The 19,527-nt window shown below is 42.4% G+C and overlaps 1 protein-coding gene across 1 annotated transcript in view; it reads right to left on the minus strand.

The window, feature by feature from the left end:
• Window positions 1-19,527, minus strand: part of LOC123941165 (coiled-coil domain-containing protein 162-like) — a 132,884-nt gene that overhangs the window by 18,687 nt on the left and 94,670 nt on the right. Inside the window, exons 24-27 of the mRNA XM_046004070.1 lie at window positions 18,414-18,643; window positions 17,329-17,467; window positions 15,773-15,893; window positions 5,765-5,874 (exon numbers count right to left, since the gene is read on the minus strand). Of these exons, the coding sequence (XP_045860026.1) occupies window positions 5,765-5,874; window positions 15,773-15,893; window positions 17,329-17,467; window positions 18,414-18,643 (600 nt within the window). The remainder of the gene's footprint in view (window positions 1-5,764; window positions 5,875-15,772; window positions 15,894-17,328; window positions 17,468-18,413; window positions 18,644-19,527) is intronic.

Below are 19,527 nucleotides of genomic sequence, written 5' to 3' on the forward strand. Positions count from 1 at the left end.
TCATATTCCCATTTTCTAATATAATCATAACATGTATACACAATTAAGATAATTATATATGAAAATATATGTATAAATAAAATGTACCCCCTAACGAAAAGATAGTAAAGCTTTTGTAAAGATCAACGGCCACAGCAGCTTGGGGGCATTGAAGAGATGCAGAATGGAAACCACAGGTGACACCATCTGTTCATGGGGGATTTAATGAAGAGGAGCCCGGCAGTCAGGGCAAGGCACTCAGCCTCCCTCCTTCATCCCCTGGGGGCTCTTCGAAGGGAGTGAGTATAAGGGCAGTCTTACCCTGAGCAGTAAGGACAGGCAGATTTAGCTTCTGACATCAAGGCAAAGGGGACCAAGAATCCAACCCCTGGCCCTTGACTTCTTAATAGTGGCAGGGTTAAGGCTATGCAATTTAGTAATGACAAAGGAAACACTTTCCGGACTGAATATGATGAAAGCCTGAAACATTGAGAAGTTGTGAGATCACATTTGAGGCCTTCACGGTGTGGCTGGTGACCCCGTCCAGGTGGGCTGGGGCCAGGGCTTGGAATCAGACACAGTGACTCACCCCTCACTGTCCTGGACAGCAGTGTCTGGACCTAAGCATGCCAGTAAGGCCTCCAACAGCTTTTTAGCAGAGCAAACACTTCTTTTTTTTTTTTTTTTAAAGATTTTTTATTTATTATTTATTTGACAGATAGAGATCACAAATAGGCAGAGAGGCAGGCAGAGAGAGAGGAAGGGAAGCAGGCTCGCTTCCGAGCAGAGAGCCCGATGTGGGGCTCGATCCCAGGACTCTGGGATCATGACCTGAGCTGAAGGCAGAGGCTTTAACCCACTGAGCCACTCAGGTGCCCCAGGGCAAACACTTCTTAAGCCAATATCGCCTTAGCCGCCATAGTAGATCTAGAATCCCAAACAAGCAGCAAGGCAGACTTGAACCTCAGTGGCCTTCTACCATCCCTCTTCGCCAGTGTGACACTTTACCCAGTAAGGGGAGTCACCTCTGGGTGAGTCTGAGTTACACCAGAGGTGAAGGAATGTCCGGGACCCCCTTGAGCATCTCCAGAGGCCAGAGAAATTGTATTTTGTTATAGTGTTTCTTTAAAAAGCTCTTCTGCAACCTACCCTTGCCTTCCTGGGTCACTAAATGTCAGCTCTGTGTCAAAATGCGGCATGAAGTAGGTTCATCTTCCAACTTCAGGGCAGGTCCTTGGGTTCCATAAAGCCACAGAGTGAAGACCATGTCCCTCAGTGGGGCTGATTCCTTCACCAACAGTTAAACCTGAACTGTGATGAATGGCCCTGGTTGGAAAACCTCCAGATTCTTCTGGAGAGCCAGCCTGGGGTGAAGCATGGCAGGTGCTAGGTCTTGTTATGGCAAAAGTCTGGCTTTGCTCGGAGCAAAATGTACTTCTGTGGTTTGTTCTATCTTGGAACCCCTCATAATTGATCTAATATCAGGCACAAACAAGGTGTTTTGATGATGTTTCTAAAACCCACCTCTGGTGACAAAATGCTTCAGTGACTTCCCACGACTCTGGGATGAAATCCAGACTCCTAAGGATTGCCTACAAGGCCATTCAGCAGCTGACCCTGCCCTCCTTTTCAATGTCCTCCTCTGAACTCTGCTATACTCCCTTCTTAGATTTCTCTGCCTTCCTTCCCCAGACCCTCTTCATCTGGTTAACTCCTATTTGTGCTTTAAGACTTGGCCCAGACAACCCCTCCTCCAGGAAGTCTCCCCTATTTCTTCCCTACCCTCTAGATGGGTTGTATCTCCTGTGCATGCCTTCCTCAAAGCATTTAATGTAAAGTGCCTTTTTGACACTTCTGGGTCACCTGATTCCATAAGCTCTTTGAGGGCAAGAACTGTACCTTTTGCCTTTAATCTAATAAAGTGTCTAGCAGGGAAGGAAAAGGAAATCTAAAAACACTTGCTAAATGAATGAATGACTTTTGGCATGTGAATGGAAATGGTTCTCGAATCCACACAATGGATTATTATAGTTCTAATTTGCAATAAAGGTCAATGTCTAATTTAGGTCAGCATATTTGGTATAAAATTTGGTCAAGATGTTAGAACCAATTGTGAAAGACTGGTTTTCTAGAATTTGGAGAAGGAGGCAAAGATCACTAGAGGCCAGTATGGATTCGAGAAAAATCAGGCCAGATGAACCTTTTCCTCAAGTAATCTAATGTATGCAGTGTACCTGAATTTCAGCAAGAGAGCTGGAAAAGTTCCTCATGATGTCCTTGTGGACCAGTGGAGAACACAGGCTAGGTGACAGTACAACAGATGGGCTGCTGGCCGCGGAAGGACTATGCCCAGAGAGTGTGGTCAGCCTGAAGGGAACCCCCAGGGAGGTAGTACAGGGCTTGGGGACCTGTCCTGACATACACTCCTAGTAATGACTTGAATGAGGAGACTGGGAGCAGGCGACATGAGCCTAGGAGGGAGAGATGATAAAAATTCAGATTTTGAAGGATTTCAAGTTCAGACTGGATGAAACTGAGTAAGAACAAGGCTAATAATAAGGCAGCAGCAGGATGTCTGAAGGCAATGTGGCTTCAGGTGACTATCAGCCTAATGAGTCATCCAAGACGTGGCTGCCAATACCCAGGATGCTCACAGACATTAATCAAAGCAGAACACGCAATAACAAGTACACTTTCCACCTGGTCAGATGATCTTGAACTTAGAGGGGACCGACCAGGATGGGAGGGCTGCTCACATAAAGTAAGTGAAGGAAATGAAGGCGGTTTAGTCTGAAGAAGAGACGGCAGGGCTCGTGTCCTCTGCCCAGAAGCACCCCGGTGAGGGGGGAGCATGGTGCCTGCTCCCTTTTCCAATTCATGTGCCCTGGCTTGGGCTGCACCATCTGGAGGAAGGGGTAACGGTTTGAAACCCACCACCCAGAGGGACACCGCTTTGGGTTTGTGCTACTAGAGGAGGTCCTTCGTTGTAATTTTGCTGAGGCTTCACACACACCAGCAATGGTGCTCATTGAGTTTCTCTGACAGACCTGCCTTTAGAGACCTAACGGCTTGTTGTGAGGGATCAGAACTATGATCGGTGGTGTCCCGGGGACAGAACGAGGATCCATGATGGAGGTGATGGGGAGGCCAAGCCAATCCAGTGAGAGTTGCTTGAAACAAGAGCTGCCAGGAGAGGTGGGGAGGGCGGGTGGGCTTGGAAGAGAGACAGTTCCTTGTCACTGAATATGATCCAGAAGAGGCTTAGAGGTCCACCAGGCATAGAGTTTGGTGTCCTCTTATTCCAAGACACTGGCAGGCAGACACCAACCCCTTCAAGTGTGCTTTGGGTGTCAGTTATACCTGACATGGGTTTGCCCTAAGTCCCACATTTCTCTCCTAGCCAATCCCATCTTCAATTTTGGAGTAAAGGATATACATAGGGGTTGAGCAGATCTTGAGCCACAAACGTTTTGTTTGTTTTTATTGTGGTAAAATACACCTCATGTAACATTTGCCATTGAAACCATTTTTTTTTTTTTTAAGTAATCTCTGCAGTCAAGGTGGGGCTCGAACTCTTAACTCTAAGATTAAGAGTTGCATGCTCTACTGACTGAGTCAGCCAGGCGCCACCATTTAGACAATTTTTAAGTGTAAAGTTCAGTGGCATTAAGTTCATTCACACTGTTGTACAATCAACCGCTAGAACTTTTTTCATCTTGCACAAATGAAACACCTGTTCCCGCTAAACACCAACTCCCCATCCCGCCTCCCCTGAGCTCCTAACAACCACCATTCATTCTACTTTCTGTCTCTATGAATTCGACTACTGTGGGTATTTCACAGCAGTGGAATTATGTAGCATTTATTCTTTTGTGACCGGCTTTTCCCCCTGAGCATAAGGTCTTTAAGCTTCATCTATGATGAAGCACATGTCAGAATTTCCTTCCTTTTTTAAGGAGAACCATAAAATTTTTTGTCCCACCCCAATCACCTCTGTACCTCTGGTTGAAAACCTCTGTGCTGCAGGGACCAAAAGGAACCACTTCGCCCCCCTCATCAGAATACATAGGACCACATTTGGGCATAAGCGAGCGCTTATATGAAATATGTGTCAATCATCAGGCTCTGAGGAAAAACGTGTCCCTAGTCAAGCTGGTGAGTTTTCTACCTCATAACTAGAGACTCAAGTGTTTATTATAAAATTATAATAGAAGTAGGTGGAGAGGGAGAGAGAGAATCCCAAGCAGACTCCATGCCCAGTGAGGGGCGCCTGGGTGGCTCAGTGGGTTGAGCCTCTGCCTTCAGCTCAGGTCATTATCTCAGGGTCCTGGGATCAGGCCCTGCATCGGGCTCTCTGCTCAGCAGGGAGTCTGCTTCCCCTTCTCTCTCTGCCTGCTGCTCTGCCTACTTGTGATCTCACTCTCTCTGTCAAATAAATAAATAAATAAAGTCTTTAAAAAAATTGTGGGGAATATTTGAAGAGCTTAGAAAAATGTAACTTTGAGGGAAATGTTGTTTTAAAAAATTAAGCATGTTTTGCTAAATCAGGTTTTTAAAAAATGGTTGAATTTCAAAGGTAACTGGAGTCATAGCTACTTAATGAACTTACGCTTCATTTAATGATCCTGAAAGTTCTGCTATGGTCATATATCCACATAGACTCTCTTATGCTGCCTTTTCAACACTGTTTAGAGTTAGTTAGGTTTAGAGTTAGTTAACTCCAAGGACTTGTGTGTGTATATTTATGTAGTAAATACATATGATTGTTAAATATATATTATATACAGTTATTATGGATTCAAATATATATACAAACACACAAAAATGTTGATACTGGTTTCCTTTGTGGAGATGTGGGGATGCTATAGCAAGGGAGGGGTGGAAATGTTACTGTTTCTGATCATTTGTTTGTTTGTTTTTGTATTGTACATTTTAAAAATGTTTTCTAGGTAGTGGAATAATAGGCTTTTTTTAGTTTCTTTCGTCTAAATCTTCTATATTAAAAAGCCAACCCAGGGAGTGCCTGGGAGGCATAGTCCATTAAGCTTCCAACTTTTGATTTCTGCTCAAGTCAAGGTCATGATCTTGGGTCATGAGATAGACTCCTCACTGGGCATGGAGTCTGTTTGGGATTCTCTCTCTCCCTCTCCACCTACTTCTCCTCCCTCACTTGCGTGTGCGCCCACACACGTGCACTTTTGCTCTCAAAAAAATTTTTAAAATAAAATAAAATAATAAAATTGAAAATAATAAAACACAGGAAATGTTGCTAAACCAACTTATTCATCAACAAACTCCAAGGTTACTTTAAAAAACTGGCCAAATCTGGGGCGCCTGGGTGGCTCAGCGGGTTAAAGCCTCTGCATTCGGCTCAGGTCATGATCCCAGGGTCCTGGGATCGAGCCCCGCATCGGGCTCTCTGCTTGGCTGGGAGCCTGCTTCCTCCTCTCTCTCTCTCTGCCTGCCTCTCTGCCTACTTGTAATCTCTATCTGTCAAAAAAATAAATCTTTAAAAAAAAAAAAACAAAAAACAAAAAACTGGCCAAATCTGAAATTGACCAACATGCATATTCTAATTTTTCTCCCATAATTTATCAGAAATCAATCTTTTTCCAAAATGAAAATAATGACAAGTGATTACTACTTTGAGTTAGCCTCAGAATTTCTATCTTTATTCTGAGGGCGTAAGGGAAGCATTAGGAAATGTGTTAAAGGGAAAGTCTTCCTTGATTTGATTTCTGTTACGGTAAAACACACTCTAAAATCATTAACTTTTAATACATACCTCTAGTCCACCATCCTGGTAATTTTCCATTAATCTCTGTATGAATTTTTCAACTATTTGTGGTCTGTTAATGGAAAAGTTTTCTTTCATGACATGGTGCTTCCAAAGGTCTAGGGGGAGAAACATACCAATGGTAGTATCATGAAACATTGAAAAACAATTAATGGCAGGGCGCTTGGGTGGCTCAGTGGGTTAAAGCCTCTGTCTTCGGCTCAGGTCATGATCCCAGGGTTCTGGGATCGAGCCCCACATCGAGCTCTCTGCTCTGCGGACAGCCTGCTTCCTCCTCTCTCTCTCTGCCTGCCTCTCTGCCTACTTGTGATCTCTGTCTGTCAAATAAATAAATAAAATCTTAAAAAAAAAAAAGAAAAACAATTAATGGCTATTCTCTGAGACATAACACTGGACACAAGAAGCTATTATTTCCAAATACATAAAAACTAATGGGTGAGGCAGGGGGAGGGGAGGAGGTGGTTGAGGTCACAGCATCCTCCAGAACATAGGAATAAGAAAGATCTCTAACAAGATCTCTAATGAAAAGATTTGGAAAAGTACCTCTACAACCCAGTGAACAATATTCTGTTATCATAATTAAAAATCCCAAATCAAATGTTATTATCGATCCAACACAATATCTATTTTCGTTAAGTCCCTACATATATCTGAACACCTATTTTGGCCTAACACAGCTAACAGAAATAAATGAAGAGCTATTGTATTTACAGTCACAGACTAGAAAGGTTGAGAGCTGACAGACTATGGATTGAAGTGGCAACAGGCTGCCATATGAGATAAGGCATATCCACAGTTATTTAGAGTAGCATTGTTTCGGACAGCAGTATCTTGGAAGCAATACATAAACTGTGGTATGTCCTTCCAATGGAATAGTATGCAGCTATAAAAAAGAGAGAAACTTTTCTGTGTATTGATATGGAAAGAACCATAGTTTGTTATGTGAAAAATGCCAGGTGAAGAACAGTGAGTATAAAGATATTCTTATCTTTTATGAGAAGGATATGATAAATATAATCAAGGAGGGTCTACCCCCTCGAGCCTATTCAAGATGATCACTCCAGAAATACAGCATTCTCGAACATCACTTCTCCCTCTATCCTGGGTCATTCACAATAGCACACATTATTTCTCCCGCCACATAAAAATCCTTCTCTTCACCCCACAACCCTTATTAGCTATCGCTTCATTTCTTTGCTCCTTTTTTTTTCTGCAAAACTCTCAGAAAGAAAGGCCTACCTTACTGTCTGTGACTTCTCTCAAAATCCTTCTTAAGCCTGCTGACCCAGGTTTCTCCCCCACTGCTTCCCTGAAACTGATTTTGTAGCAAGTACCAGTGACCTCAGCATTACTAAAAATGTTCATTTAACTTGAACCACTGCTTTACCAGAAGCATGTCACATGATTTGTCACATTCCTCTTGCTTGAGAAACTTTTATTACTAGACATTGGGATACCACTCTGTCCTAGTTTTCTTCGTGTTGTTTGATCCCTCTTGGTCCCTTTTGCTGGTTCTTTTCTTCTCCTCCCCACCTCCGGCTCTTAATATGAGAGGGTCCTCAGACTCAGCCCTTGGTTCATCTACCTTTTTTCCTACCTACACTCACTTTCTTGGCTATCTCATTTGGTCTCATGTCTAAATATCACCCATATGCTAACAACCTTCAAATTTAGATCCAATAGTCACTTGGCATCTCTTCTTAGATATCTAAAAAGCATTTTATTTTATTATTTTATTATTTTTTATTAACACATAATGTATTATTTGTTTTAGGGGTACAAGTTTGTGATTCATCAGTCTTACACAATTCATAGCACTCATCATAGCATACCCTCCCCAATGTCCATCACTCAACCACCCCATTCCTTCCATACCCCTCCCCTCCAGCAACCCTCAGTTTGTTTCCTGAGATAAAGAGACTCTTATGGTTTGTTTCCCTCTTTGGTTTCATCTTGTTTCATTTTTGCCTCCCTTCCCCTATGATCCTATGTATTGTTTCTCAAATTTCTCAAATCAGTGAGATCATACAATAGCTGTCTTTCTCTGACTGACTTATTTCACTTAGCATAATACCCTCTAGTTCCATCCACGTCATTGCAAATGGCAAGATTTCAACTTTTGATGGCTGCATAGTATTCCATTGTATGTATATACCACATATTTATCCATTGATCTGTTGATGGACATTGGACATCTAGGCTCTTTCCATAGTTTGGCTATTGTGGACAGTGCTGCTATAAACATTGGGGTGCATTGTCTAAAAACATTTTAAATGTTGTTTGGGCATAAATAAATTCTTTTTTTGGGGGGGAGCATAAATAAATTCTTGATCTTCCCTCCCTAACTTGCCATCTTAGCTGATGGCAATTCTACTTTCCCAATTTCTCAGGTCAAAAATCTTGGAGTTATCATGGACTCTTCTCTTTCTCCCACATCCAACACACAATCCATTAATGGTTACTTCAATAACATGCCCCGAATCTGACCACTTAATACTTCCACTGCTCCCAGCTTTGTTTGACCACCATCTCCCCATGCTCGGATTTTTGCATTAGCCTCCAAAGCAGCATCTCTCTTCTTCTACCCTTTTCCCTTTATAGTCCATTCTCAACACAGCAGCCAGGGAGATTCCATTAAAATATGTCAGATCAGGGACACCTGAGTGGCTCATTTGGTTAAGCATCTGACTCTTTATTTCGGCCCAGGTCATGATCTAGGTGTTGTGAGATCAAGCTCCAATCTGGGCTCCATGTTCAGCAGGGTGTCAGCTTGAGAGTCTTGCTCTCCCTTCCCTCTCCCCCTCCCCCAAATGAATAAATACATCTTTAAAAATAAAATATGTCAGATCATGTCACTCAAAATTTGGGACAGGTTCCCCATTACATTCAGAGTAAACACTAAGAGTAGGCCCTGTATGATCCATTGTCTTTTCATTATTCTTCTCTGGTTTCATTTCCTAGTACTCTCCCTCACTCTCTCCACTCCAGTCACATTTGGGTCTTTCTGTTCCATAAGCATGTTAGATATGCTCTGCTTAGGTCCTCTGTGTGTGCTTCTGGATGGACTGTTCTTTGTCTGTTTATCTGTCTGCCCAGACAGCCACATAGCCAACTCCCTCATCATCTTCTAATTTTGCTCAATATGTCACTTTCTCCATGAAGTCTATCCTGACCACTCTATTTAAAATTACAATGTGCCCTCTTCAAACCCCCACACCACCATCCTCCTTACTCCATTGTTTTCTTATTTCTTATGTTTATTGCTTATTATCTGCCAATTTCCTTCCAGATCATAAACTCACAAGAGTAAGGCATTTGTTCCATGAAAGGATGTATTCCCCCAAACAGTGCCTAAAATATAGTAGTATGATACATCCTAGGTGCTCAATAAATAGATATTGGACAAAAGAATGAATTAGGATATGCATAAAGAAACACCAATAGTATATATTAAAAAACTAATAAAAATGGTTACATGAGATGATGAAAGGGGGTCAGTGGTGGCAATAAGATCTCTACACACATATATTTTCGTATTGTTTTGAGTTTTGAACCAGGTAAATGTATTAGCTGTTAAAGAAATCAAACTTAAAAATAATATGATAGTACTGGAACTGTGGTACTATGTCAACACTCCTTAACTTCCATATGGAAGAGAAAAGCACATGTATATGTTTAATTATGTTGGGTATGGCCTACTTCCTTGTGCATGGCCTGAGGGGAGTCTGGAAACAAAGAGAAGCCTATGGAGTCAGAGGTAGAAGCCAAGCCCTGCCCTTCCCCCTTTTCTGTTGTGGGGGTGCTGGCCAACAGCAAGAGTACACACAGGGACACACCCTGTTTCCAGCTGTTTCTAATTTCAGTTGCAATTTCCTATTCATACTTTCATTTTTCTGAGAGAGACTTAGTGCCCACAAGAGGAAGCATCCAGCACAATCCAGCGCAATCCTCTCAGAAATGTGACTATGACAGAGCAGGAGCCCCTGGTGTGTGCAATTATCTTATTTATTGGGTGGTCCTGATTTTGAAAATGGGGTTCCAGAATTCTTCTACCGTTGATTATTTTCCATCATGAACATATAAATCTGACTTTGTTTTTCTCTTAGAATAATAAACGTGAGTAAACCTAACACCATTGTCCTGGCATGGTTGGAGTGGAAAATCCAAAAGAGTTAATGTGCCTAGAAGTTCACATTTCTTAAGATGTTTAAGACTTTTGTAAGTCTAAGCTTCGACAAAACAGAGCTCATGCACATTTCAGAAAATTTTCAGACAAGAAATTGGATACTTTTTCCAGGGTACACTGGCGGTAGGTCTCTGGCTCATGGAAAAGCCTGGTGAGGGACCACATCTGCCACACATTTCTGGTTTGGAGGCCATCACCTGGCAAATGCCCACAGAGGTGGTTTGGGGTTTAGCTCTGGGCTCAGCTGAAAGGGAAGTATTTTACCAAAATGCTGGGAAACCTTCCCATCATGCTTCTTCCTCATGAGTTCAAGTTCAAACATGCAAGTACTTCTGTAGCCAGGAATCATGGGAAGCCAGGGAAAGTAGAATTCATCCAAGAGAAGTAATTCCTGGCCAGGTGGAGTTGGTGGTCTCCAAATGGGTCTCCATTTCAATGTGTGTGTGTGTGTGTGTGTGTGTGTGTGTGTGTGTGTGTGTGGTCATGGCTTCTTTAAGATGAAGCGGTTTTTGATGGTAGCATGGAGGTGGGCAGGAGATAGCACACTGGAGGTTGAATTAGGGTTTTGTTTTTTCCTCTCACTCTGTTCCCAGGTCCTTTGACTGGAGGAAACTTGGACTTCCTGATTGCCAAACCACTTCCCTTCTCTCCCTCTATGAACACTTTCCCTACCCTCCAGCCTCTTCCCTCTAGGAAAGGCATCTTGGTTTTGTAGCATTTCACTTCTCTAATACAACCGCTAACCTCTGCCTGAGTGAATCCTGGGTCCTGAGCCAAGCAGAACTGAAACTTGAAGGCATCCAACTGCCAACCAACATTCTCCTGACCAGCCAGCTGTCCCCCCAAAAGTGGGTAGGTTGAAATCTTACTATTTCAACCATATACATGTATATATTTTGTACTCCTGTTGTTTCTCAAACTGCTCCCCAGAACACTAGTCCCTTGAGTTGACAATATATATTCTCAAGGGAAGAAAAAGGTTATGTGGTCAAATAAATTTAAAGAATGTTTCAGTGGGTAGGGGGATGGGATAACTAGGGATGGGCATTAAGGAGGGCACTTGATGTAATGAGCACTGGGTGTTATATGCAAATGAGAAATCACTAAACTCTACTCTGAGCCTAATAATATACTATATGTTAACGAACTTGAATTTAATTAAAAAATTAAAAAATAAAGAACATTTCATACTCTCTCTTCTGGAGCTTTATAGTGCACACTATCATAGTAAAGACTCTGAGAAGGTCTGGAGCAAAGAAAACCTTTTTAACATTATTTGCCACAAGTTTCCCAAACTTGTTTAGGTAAAAAAAGAACACAAAACATCCCCCTCTTACCCCCTAACCCTTGCGAAACACAGTAGAAGTCCTTTCCTTACAATCAAGACTAAGAGTAGGTTTGTTAATCAAAAGAAGTCTGTTAAACCAGAGAATGCTTTTAAAAAATGACTTGCAGTAACTTGACATTTTAACTTAAATATTTAACTTAAAAACATTTAACTTAAAAATATGCAAATATACAAACATTTGTCAATTTTCTAACATAGAACTTAGGCCTTTTCTTTGTATGAACCCACTCATTGGAGATCTGTACTATCTTTCTTCTAGAAACCATAACACATTGTGTGGTTTTCTGGTGTGTGGTTTTATTGGTTTGCTTGTTTCTTTTTATGGAAAGAAAACTAAAATACCATGAAACAATCCAAATGTATCTTTTTTTTAGGGCAGTTTTAAGTTCATAGAAAAATTGAGCAGATAGTACGGAGACTTCCCACATATTCCATGCCCTCTCTACCCCAACACACAGCCTCCCCAACTATCAACATCCTACACCAGTGTGGTATGTTTGTTACAACTGATGAGTGTGCAATGACATGTCATTATCACCCAAAGTACATAGATAACATTATGGTCCACTCTTGGTGAAGCTATGGGTTTGACAAATGTATAATTGGCATCTCTCCATTATTATATTTTCATACAGAATAGTTTCGCTGCCTTAAAAATCCTCTGTATTCTGCCTGTTCATCCTTCTTTCCCCTCTAAACCGTTGGCAACCACTGATCTTTTTATTGTCTCCATAGTTCTGCCTTTTCTCGAAAGCCATATATTTGGAATCATACAATATGTAGTCTTTTCAGGTTGGTTTCTTTCACTTTGGGAATATGCATTTCTATCTATGTCCTTTCATGGTTTGATAGCTCATTTCTTTTTAGCACTAAATATTATTCCATTGACTGGATATACCACAGTTTATCTATTTCAACTTGGTCTTTATAGGACAGATCTCTTTTTGTACTCCCATTTCATTGGTTTACATAATACTTAATTAAATTACTCAAACACAATGACAAGCAAAACCGGCATGAACAGGTTTGGAGCAAACAATGATCAATGATGCTAGGTAAACATAGGTAACCCAAAGACTGTGATTAGTGAGTATTTTGCCAATTTATGTTACCAAGGGAATGGAAACTTCAGGTTCAAGCAAAACATTTTTGTCCACTCACTGTTAACATGTGTATATTTATGTTTTTCTAACTACCTACAATAATATCACTGGTTAATATAGTATGATATGCTTAGGGTGAAACTCACCAGCAAAGAGAATGGATCTCAGTCCACATTCCTAAAAGTTTTCTTGACTTCTTAAATTATTTTTCTGACTTCTTATCAGATGTGGTTATCTTTTTAACCTCATAATGTAACTGAAAATTAGCTCATACCAGGATTACAAGTGTCTCCACTATTCTTAGTGCTTGCTTGTGGATTGCCTCGAAGTGATCATTTTGAGACACCTCGGTGTGGAATGGGACATGTGATTTCTTACATATGGATTTCCTCTATCTAGAAGCTTTAATATTTTCTTCCCACAACCCTGGGATATAGACACTCCACTTTGGAGATGACTGACCTTATAAAAGCTCAGAGGAATTGAGAAAATCAATTAAGAATGACTTCATTGCCAAAATGTCAAATATGGGGAACAACAGAGCCTTTCTGAATCAGTGGAACTCAGCTCTCCACTAAACCAAGCCCTGAGACTTAACAAGGATGTCTGGAGTGACTTTTTAAAGTTCTCAGGGAGCACCAGATCAGCTCCAACAAACTAGCACTGGACCAGGTATGGCTGCCACATTTTCAGATGCTTCCCTGCTAGACTGGAAACTCATTCAGAAATTATACAAGAAGATTAAGCTCTAAGACAAGGTGGGAAGGAGTGGGGGAGACAGAGAAGTATTGGAGGGTTTCTTTCTGGCTGGTAATAAATGTGGACACCAGAGTTGGCCAAGAGGGAGAGAGAAGACCCTGAGGGAAGGACACAAGCTTGGGAGGGCCCCTGGATCTCAGTAATTTCCATTCCCAACTCCCGCTCTAGAAACTCCCAGTGCTGAGCTAACCTTGACTGCAAAAGGCGGTCTCTGCATGAAGAAATGGCCCCTGTTGGAAGCCCCATTCACTATGGTAGCTTCTTGCTGCGGAGATGCACAGTAGGTGGGTGGGCATTCCAAGGTTTTAATGCCTTCTTTGAAGGTTCCTGGTCCACAGAGGTCTCAGGAAGACTACACTGAAGAAATGTCTATAAAAGCACCCCTGGCACACAGCAGGGACTCCATCACTTGCCAGGGCGGAACGCACTACAGTAGGACCCCCACATCGAGTCATGCCACACAGACCAAAACAAAACCTACAATAACAAGACATCCTCACTATTGGCATTTGTTTCAAAAGTCATGAGTGTAGAATCTGAAAACGAGCTTAGAATTGGCCAGCACACTCTAGCCAAATGTTGGTAATATCTACATTACCACCATTAACAATAACTCTACCTTCCCTATGCCAGACTCCCACCAGCCCCTTACTGAAGGCTCTTTCCGAGCACAGCCAAGGAGCACCCTGCCCCAGGCAGCACACAGCAGAACTGCAAGGCCAAAATGCTTCCTCCCTTCCCCCACTATCCTGATGTCTCATTAAACCACAGCCTGAAACACACAGAGGGTTGCACCTGCTGGGTGCCTGAGGATTTTCTCCCAAGACTCGAAGGGAGCCGCCTGGATGCAGCAAATGAGTGCAGACAATGAGTGCTTTGTGTCTTATTAAATGTTCTGTCATTGAAGCTAACCTCACTGGGTTGTGGTGACATCCCCAGTTGAGAAGTGGCTTGCCCTCTCATTGCGTAGCCTTTTCCCAAAGCCCTATTTCCAGAATTCAGTTACTCAAAGCACTGATACAAATGACAATGCCTTAGGTGAAGACCTAGGTGATTAATGTACATTACAATGTCTGTGGAGTTTGTCTCAAAAGGAAACTCTAATTTAGTTTGCTAATCAAACAACTTGTCCATCATTTAAAGGTTGGGGATTTTCCTACAGAATTAGTAGGAGTCAGCAGTAGTAGACACTGAAGTGTGGACAGGATCAGCTATGTAATCTATGGCACTCTGTGCAAAAAAAAAAAAAAAAAATAAAATAAATAAATAAATACAGGGCTTCTTATTGAAAAAGCAGGGGGGAAAAAGCACCCCTATAGGTACTAAAACACAGTGGTTTCTTTCTTCCGCAGTCCCTCTCTTGACCTGTCATGGTATTTTTACTCGTTTTTAATGCTGTGCTCTCCCGGCACAGGAATGCTTGTGAGGCTAGTGCGACCCTCACAGGCACTCAGGGGTTCCATCCTGTGACCGGGAGCATGAATGTGTGTGCAGCTGCTGCATGGCGGCCCCATGCCCTCGCTGGGGGCAGAGAGGTTGAGCCAGGCAGCTTTCCCTCCTGGGGGCCCGCCGTGGACAGGCAACCCTAAGGGTATTGTAACCTCCATTCCAGGGTATTGTACGATTCTAAGGATAGGCAATAGGCTTGCTCCCACGGAGTCACCCATCAGACATACCATGATGTTTCCAGACTAGGATCCTTGAGATACTACTAGGTACACATATCCGGATATTCCTCCTGATCAGGTCCCCAGTGGAGTGGAGGGCAGTAGTCACTCCTGGGTGGGAATGCTAAGGGGGAGGTGTGTGCCAGAAAGCAGAAGAGTAGGCAGCTGAGAACCCTCTCGGCAAGGTGAGCACACGGTAAGAAGTGGGACTCTGTGTAAGACCAAGTCTGCAAGTCCTTCGTGCACACTCCATGGACTCACAAAACACAAATTCTAAGTTAAAATCAAGAGTTTCAAGATGATACCCGTAAAACATGAAAGCCCAAGTACTCCTGTGAGTGCACTGATCACATGTCCGTGGAGTGATCCTGACTGTAGACTTCAGATGAAGTAATTGCCATTGCCTTCCCACCCCACAGGTCACAGCAGCAGCCTCTCCCTACCTAGTGCTCTCTGGGATCCTATGAACTAAAAAAGCTGATGAGTCAGCACCGTGGGGACACCAGAGAAGCACAAGTTCCTCGAGACAGAACTCTAGGTGAATGAGATATATATGTATTTGTAAGATTTTGACATATATGTCATATATATGTATTTTATACACACACACACACACACACACTTAAATATATTACAGATAAGAAAAGCTTATGTGTTTTACCCATTTCAACTTTATTCGGTTATGAGGGAATCAGCAGAGTTGAGATTGAACATAACAAATGTTTTCTATTTAAAAGACTTCAAGTGGAAGGAAATATGTCAAAGTGTTAATAGTTCTCTCTGAGCCGAGGTGTTAAAAAGTAATTTTTATATCATTTTCTGGACATTGTGGTAATTTTTTTTTCCATGAAAATGATATATGGATTGCTTTTATAATTAGGGAAAAAATGAATAAATGTTATTTTGTGAAGTAATAAAATACACATACTTTACCTGTAGGGAGAGTACACGTCTCCTTGGATTTTTCTGATACAACCAGTGCTATCTCTCTGTTAACTTTTCTTAATACTTCTTGGATCATATGAATTTCAAGATTTTCCAGAAGTTTCTGAAGCTAGAGTCAGAGGTTTAAGAGTCACTTTCTACATTCAGCTTAAACTTTGAGCTCCTAAGTCAAATTCCTAAAGAAGGGTCTAGGGCTATGTCCTGTTCTTCAGCTACTCTCTCCCAGGGAGAAGAAAGGGTTCCTTTCTCAGGTTTCCAAGTGCTTCTGCAAGGGTAGATACACCTCTTTAGAGACCAACATCTTTTCTCCCGGCCCACATCCCAGCTGATAAAATACAACCCTTTTGTACCAAGTCGTGCTAAATTGCAAAGTGCTCAATGTCTGAGGTGACCTCATGTATATTGGGGGTCTCTGAATGTGGGCAGGAATTTCACGAGTTGTTATTACAAAAGAAACCCCTCAGCCTGAAACTCAATTTGGATATCAAGGAGGATTTCATGAGAATATTTTAAATTCCAAACATGGCTAGGAGAAAACTCTCCCAATAACCATGTGCCCTTACTTTACCCATTATGCTTGTAGAGCCCACGTTTCTCCCTGTCAGAGGACCCCAGGTACTAGAGAGAACCAGGGCTCAGAAGGGTAAACAATGGGCGTGGGACCGGGGTCCCAACACTGTGTGTTGCAGGGGGTGGGGACGGGTAGCCACTGAATTCTTGATCTTCAGGGGACACTTCCACTGACACTCAAACAGCTAGAATTTGGGGCCCCTGGGTGGCTCAGTGGGTTAAATCCTCTGTCTTCAGCTCAGGTCGTGATCCCAGGGTTCTGGGATCGAGCCCCCGCAACTGGCTCTCTGCTCAGCAGGGAGCCTGCTTTCCTTTCTCTCTGCCTGCCTCTCTGCCTACTTGTGATCTCTCTCTGTCGAATAAACATTTAAAAAAAAAAAAAAAACAGCTAGAATTTTTGCTTGCCTCTTACCATAACAAGGAGAACACAGCCTTGCCTGTAACAGACACAAGGGAACACAGCCATGTGGAGATGGTGTCCCAGGACCAAGGTGAACAAACCCTTGGAAAAACAACCTCCCACATAGATCTTATAGCACACCAAATGGACTTTTGCACAAATCATGACTTATTCTCAGAAAAACAATCAATCATAGCAGCTATTTTAAATATCCCATTTTCATGGATGCATGTGTTGGGGGGAGTGGATAATTTTGTGTTAGATTTTAAGTTTAAGATGCCACTATATTCTCTATCATCATCTTTTTTGTGGTAGTGTATCTTAATTAGAGGAGAATCAAAATACAAAGCTCTAGACCTACAAAATGGAGATATTAGGGCTAGTTCTTTAATCAAACCCCCACATGCTTTTAAATGCTTAGTTCTCTCCGAGGCTGTTTAGTGATTGGCATACCTTCAATCTCCACTTAATATCTTAGGAAAAAAATAAATGCCACTTGGGTATATCTGTAGATTTACATGCTTATGCCATAAAGCAAATTTTCAAAGTCACATTCAAAATAGTTCCTGTATACCTGCTGAGTTTTTATTTCGATTTCTGAAGCTCCTTTGGGGGGAAGAATAGACTGATTACTTATTATAATACTTTCGAATTCATCTTCTTTGCCCATCCGTCTAGCTATAGCTCTCATGCTGGGGTAGAGAATGTCAGTTCTATTAAAGAAGAGAGACAGAAATTAGCAAACGATCGTATTTTTTCTTATTTAGATTCTCTGACAATTATTTTTGTTCACATTCTGCTTCCTGTTATCATGTATAAACCTTCCAACCCATTATAGAAACGCATATTGCCATCTAAATTCACCACAGTTGCCACACCCTTAGTCAATATTAAATCCCGAGGACTTTTCCCCTTGAGTACATATAATTTCACTATTCATTCTTCAAAACCCTGACAAGTTTTCTCACTGCCTAGTTACCAGGAAAGCTGACTGTAATAACTTATGGGATAGACCATTCAGACTATGCCACCAAAGAGAACCTTCTTGTGCCCAGTAAGGTCCAAGAATGGTGAGTGGACGCTTGGTGGATGCTTGTTTGATAACAAAACACATGGCAGCAGCAACATGTCTTTCCTGCCCTCTAAGTCATCCCAGCTAGAGCCGGAAGCTGTGAAACACCCCTAACGCCCCACCCTCCCGCAGACCTACGACCTCACATTGCACTGTATTATACCTCTGGCTGCAATGCATGAAGCTCTCAGAGACTCAACACTTGAGTCCAGTGGGACAGGAAATGGGGAGGAGGTCACAGCAGCAGCCTCTCCCTACCTAGTGCTCACTGGGATCCTATGAACTAAAAAAGCTGACGAGTCAGCACCGTGGGGACACCGGAGAAGCACAAGTTCCTCGAGACAGAACTCTAGGTAAATGAGACACAGTGTTGCTTAGTGGAACCCAGCACTGTCCCTGCAGTCAACAGAACCCAGCCGTTCCTGTAAAGCACTGGTGACAGGACACATCACCCAGCTTCCTCTGCGCTCAGTGGGGCTGGGCGTACCAGGTTTATGGACCAAATCTTACCCCCAGTGTAAGGGGAGGAATTTATCAGACCCCGGATCCCACTCATTCATGGTGATTTCCACCTCAGCAATGCTTACCTGTAGAGTTCTGAGAACTGTTTGTGGAGGGAGACAGAATCGAGGTCCTGGCCTTGCAGTTTGAGTTGGCCCCAGTGCTCCTTTAGCACTTCCAGCTGCTTCCACAGCACCAGAAAGGATCTCAGGACAGCAAGGGACATCACTGCATCGCATGGGCCCCTCGGCAGTCTGGAGGCTTTGGGGCTGCTTTGGAACGGACTTCTGAATCCTGGCACTCTGGACAAATCTGGCTGAAAGCATTGCAGAAAGTCTTCTTTATTAGTCATAGATCTATATAGGATAAACTTTTACATTAACCCATGGAGAAGGAACATTTTGGAGAATGCGTATTCTCCGCAGGAGGAATGGGTCATGGGCTTCCAGCACATTATAGCTTAGAGAGGGTAAGTATCCTTTCTAAATAGACAGGATACAGAAAAGAGGGAAATATCTCCATTTCAGCTTTCTGCTTGAGTCTTGTACCACTCATTTTAAAAACTCTTTTACTTGGGTATTAACCTTCTTCTGCGTTTGAAAAATTAAGCTTTCCATGTTTAGCCTCTGCAGTCTGGAAAGTACCCTTTAACACACTTGAGATTTAATTCCCCATCATGGTAGAGCTGTAATAGGACCTCAGATTAGGGATTTTACTTGTTTTATGGAGGAGGAAATGGAAACATAAGTTTATCTTATCTGCTAGTCCTTCTCCTGTCCTTTAAAAGTTTACATGTCTCTTAATTTGAACTCATTATCCAATGGCAATTTTCCTTTAGAATAATGATTTGCTTATTCATTCATTGGTAGTTGCCTTAACTCTGTGTTTGTTGAGGGACTGCTCTGCCCTGGAGAATGTGGAGGGAACAAGGTTTTCAGGTCCCCCTCAACTGCAGCCAAGGTGTGAGGGCCAAGGTCGCCCAGAGAGTGACAGACAAAACAGGAACCTGCATCCAGGCCCTCACATTGAGGAGAGGGTCTCAGTCCCAGGAAAAGGAGCATTGCTTTGCAAAGATGCAAACTTGGATCATGAGGTTACTGCAAGAAAGGGCTCATAGAAACTTCAGGCAATAGCACCTCAGACACTCAAGTTCCCTGGCTCAGAACAGGAAGAACACCTACCCAGTGTAACTGGACCCAT

This window comes from Meles meles, chromosome 5, assembly GCF_922984935.1.
Source record: "Meles meles chromosome 5, mMelMel3.1 paternal haplotype, whole genome shotgun sequence".
Lineage (NCBI taxonomy): Eukaryota > Metazoa > Chordata > Mammalia > Carnivora > Mustelidae > Meles > Meles meles.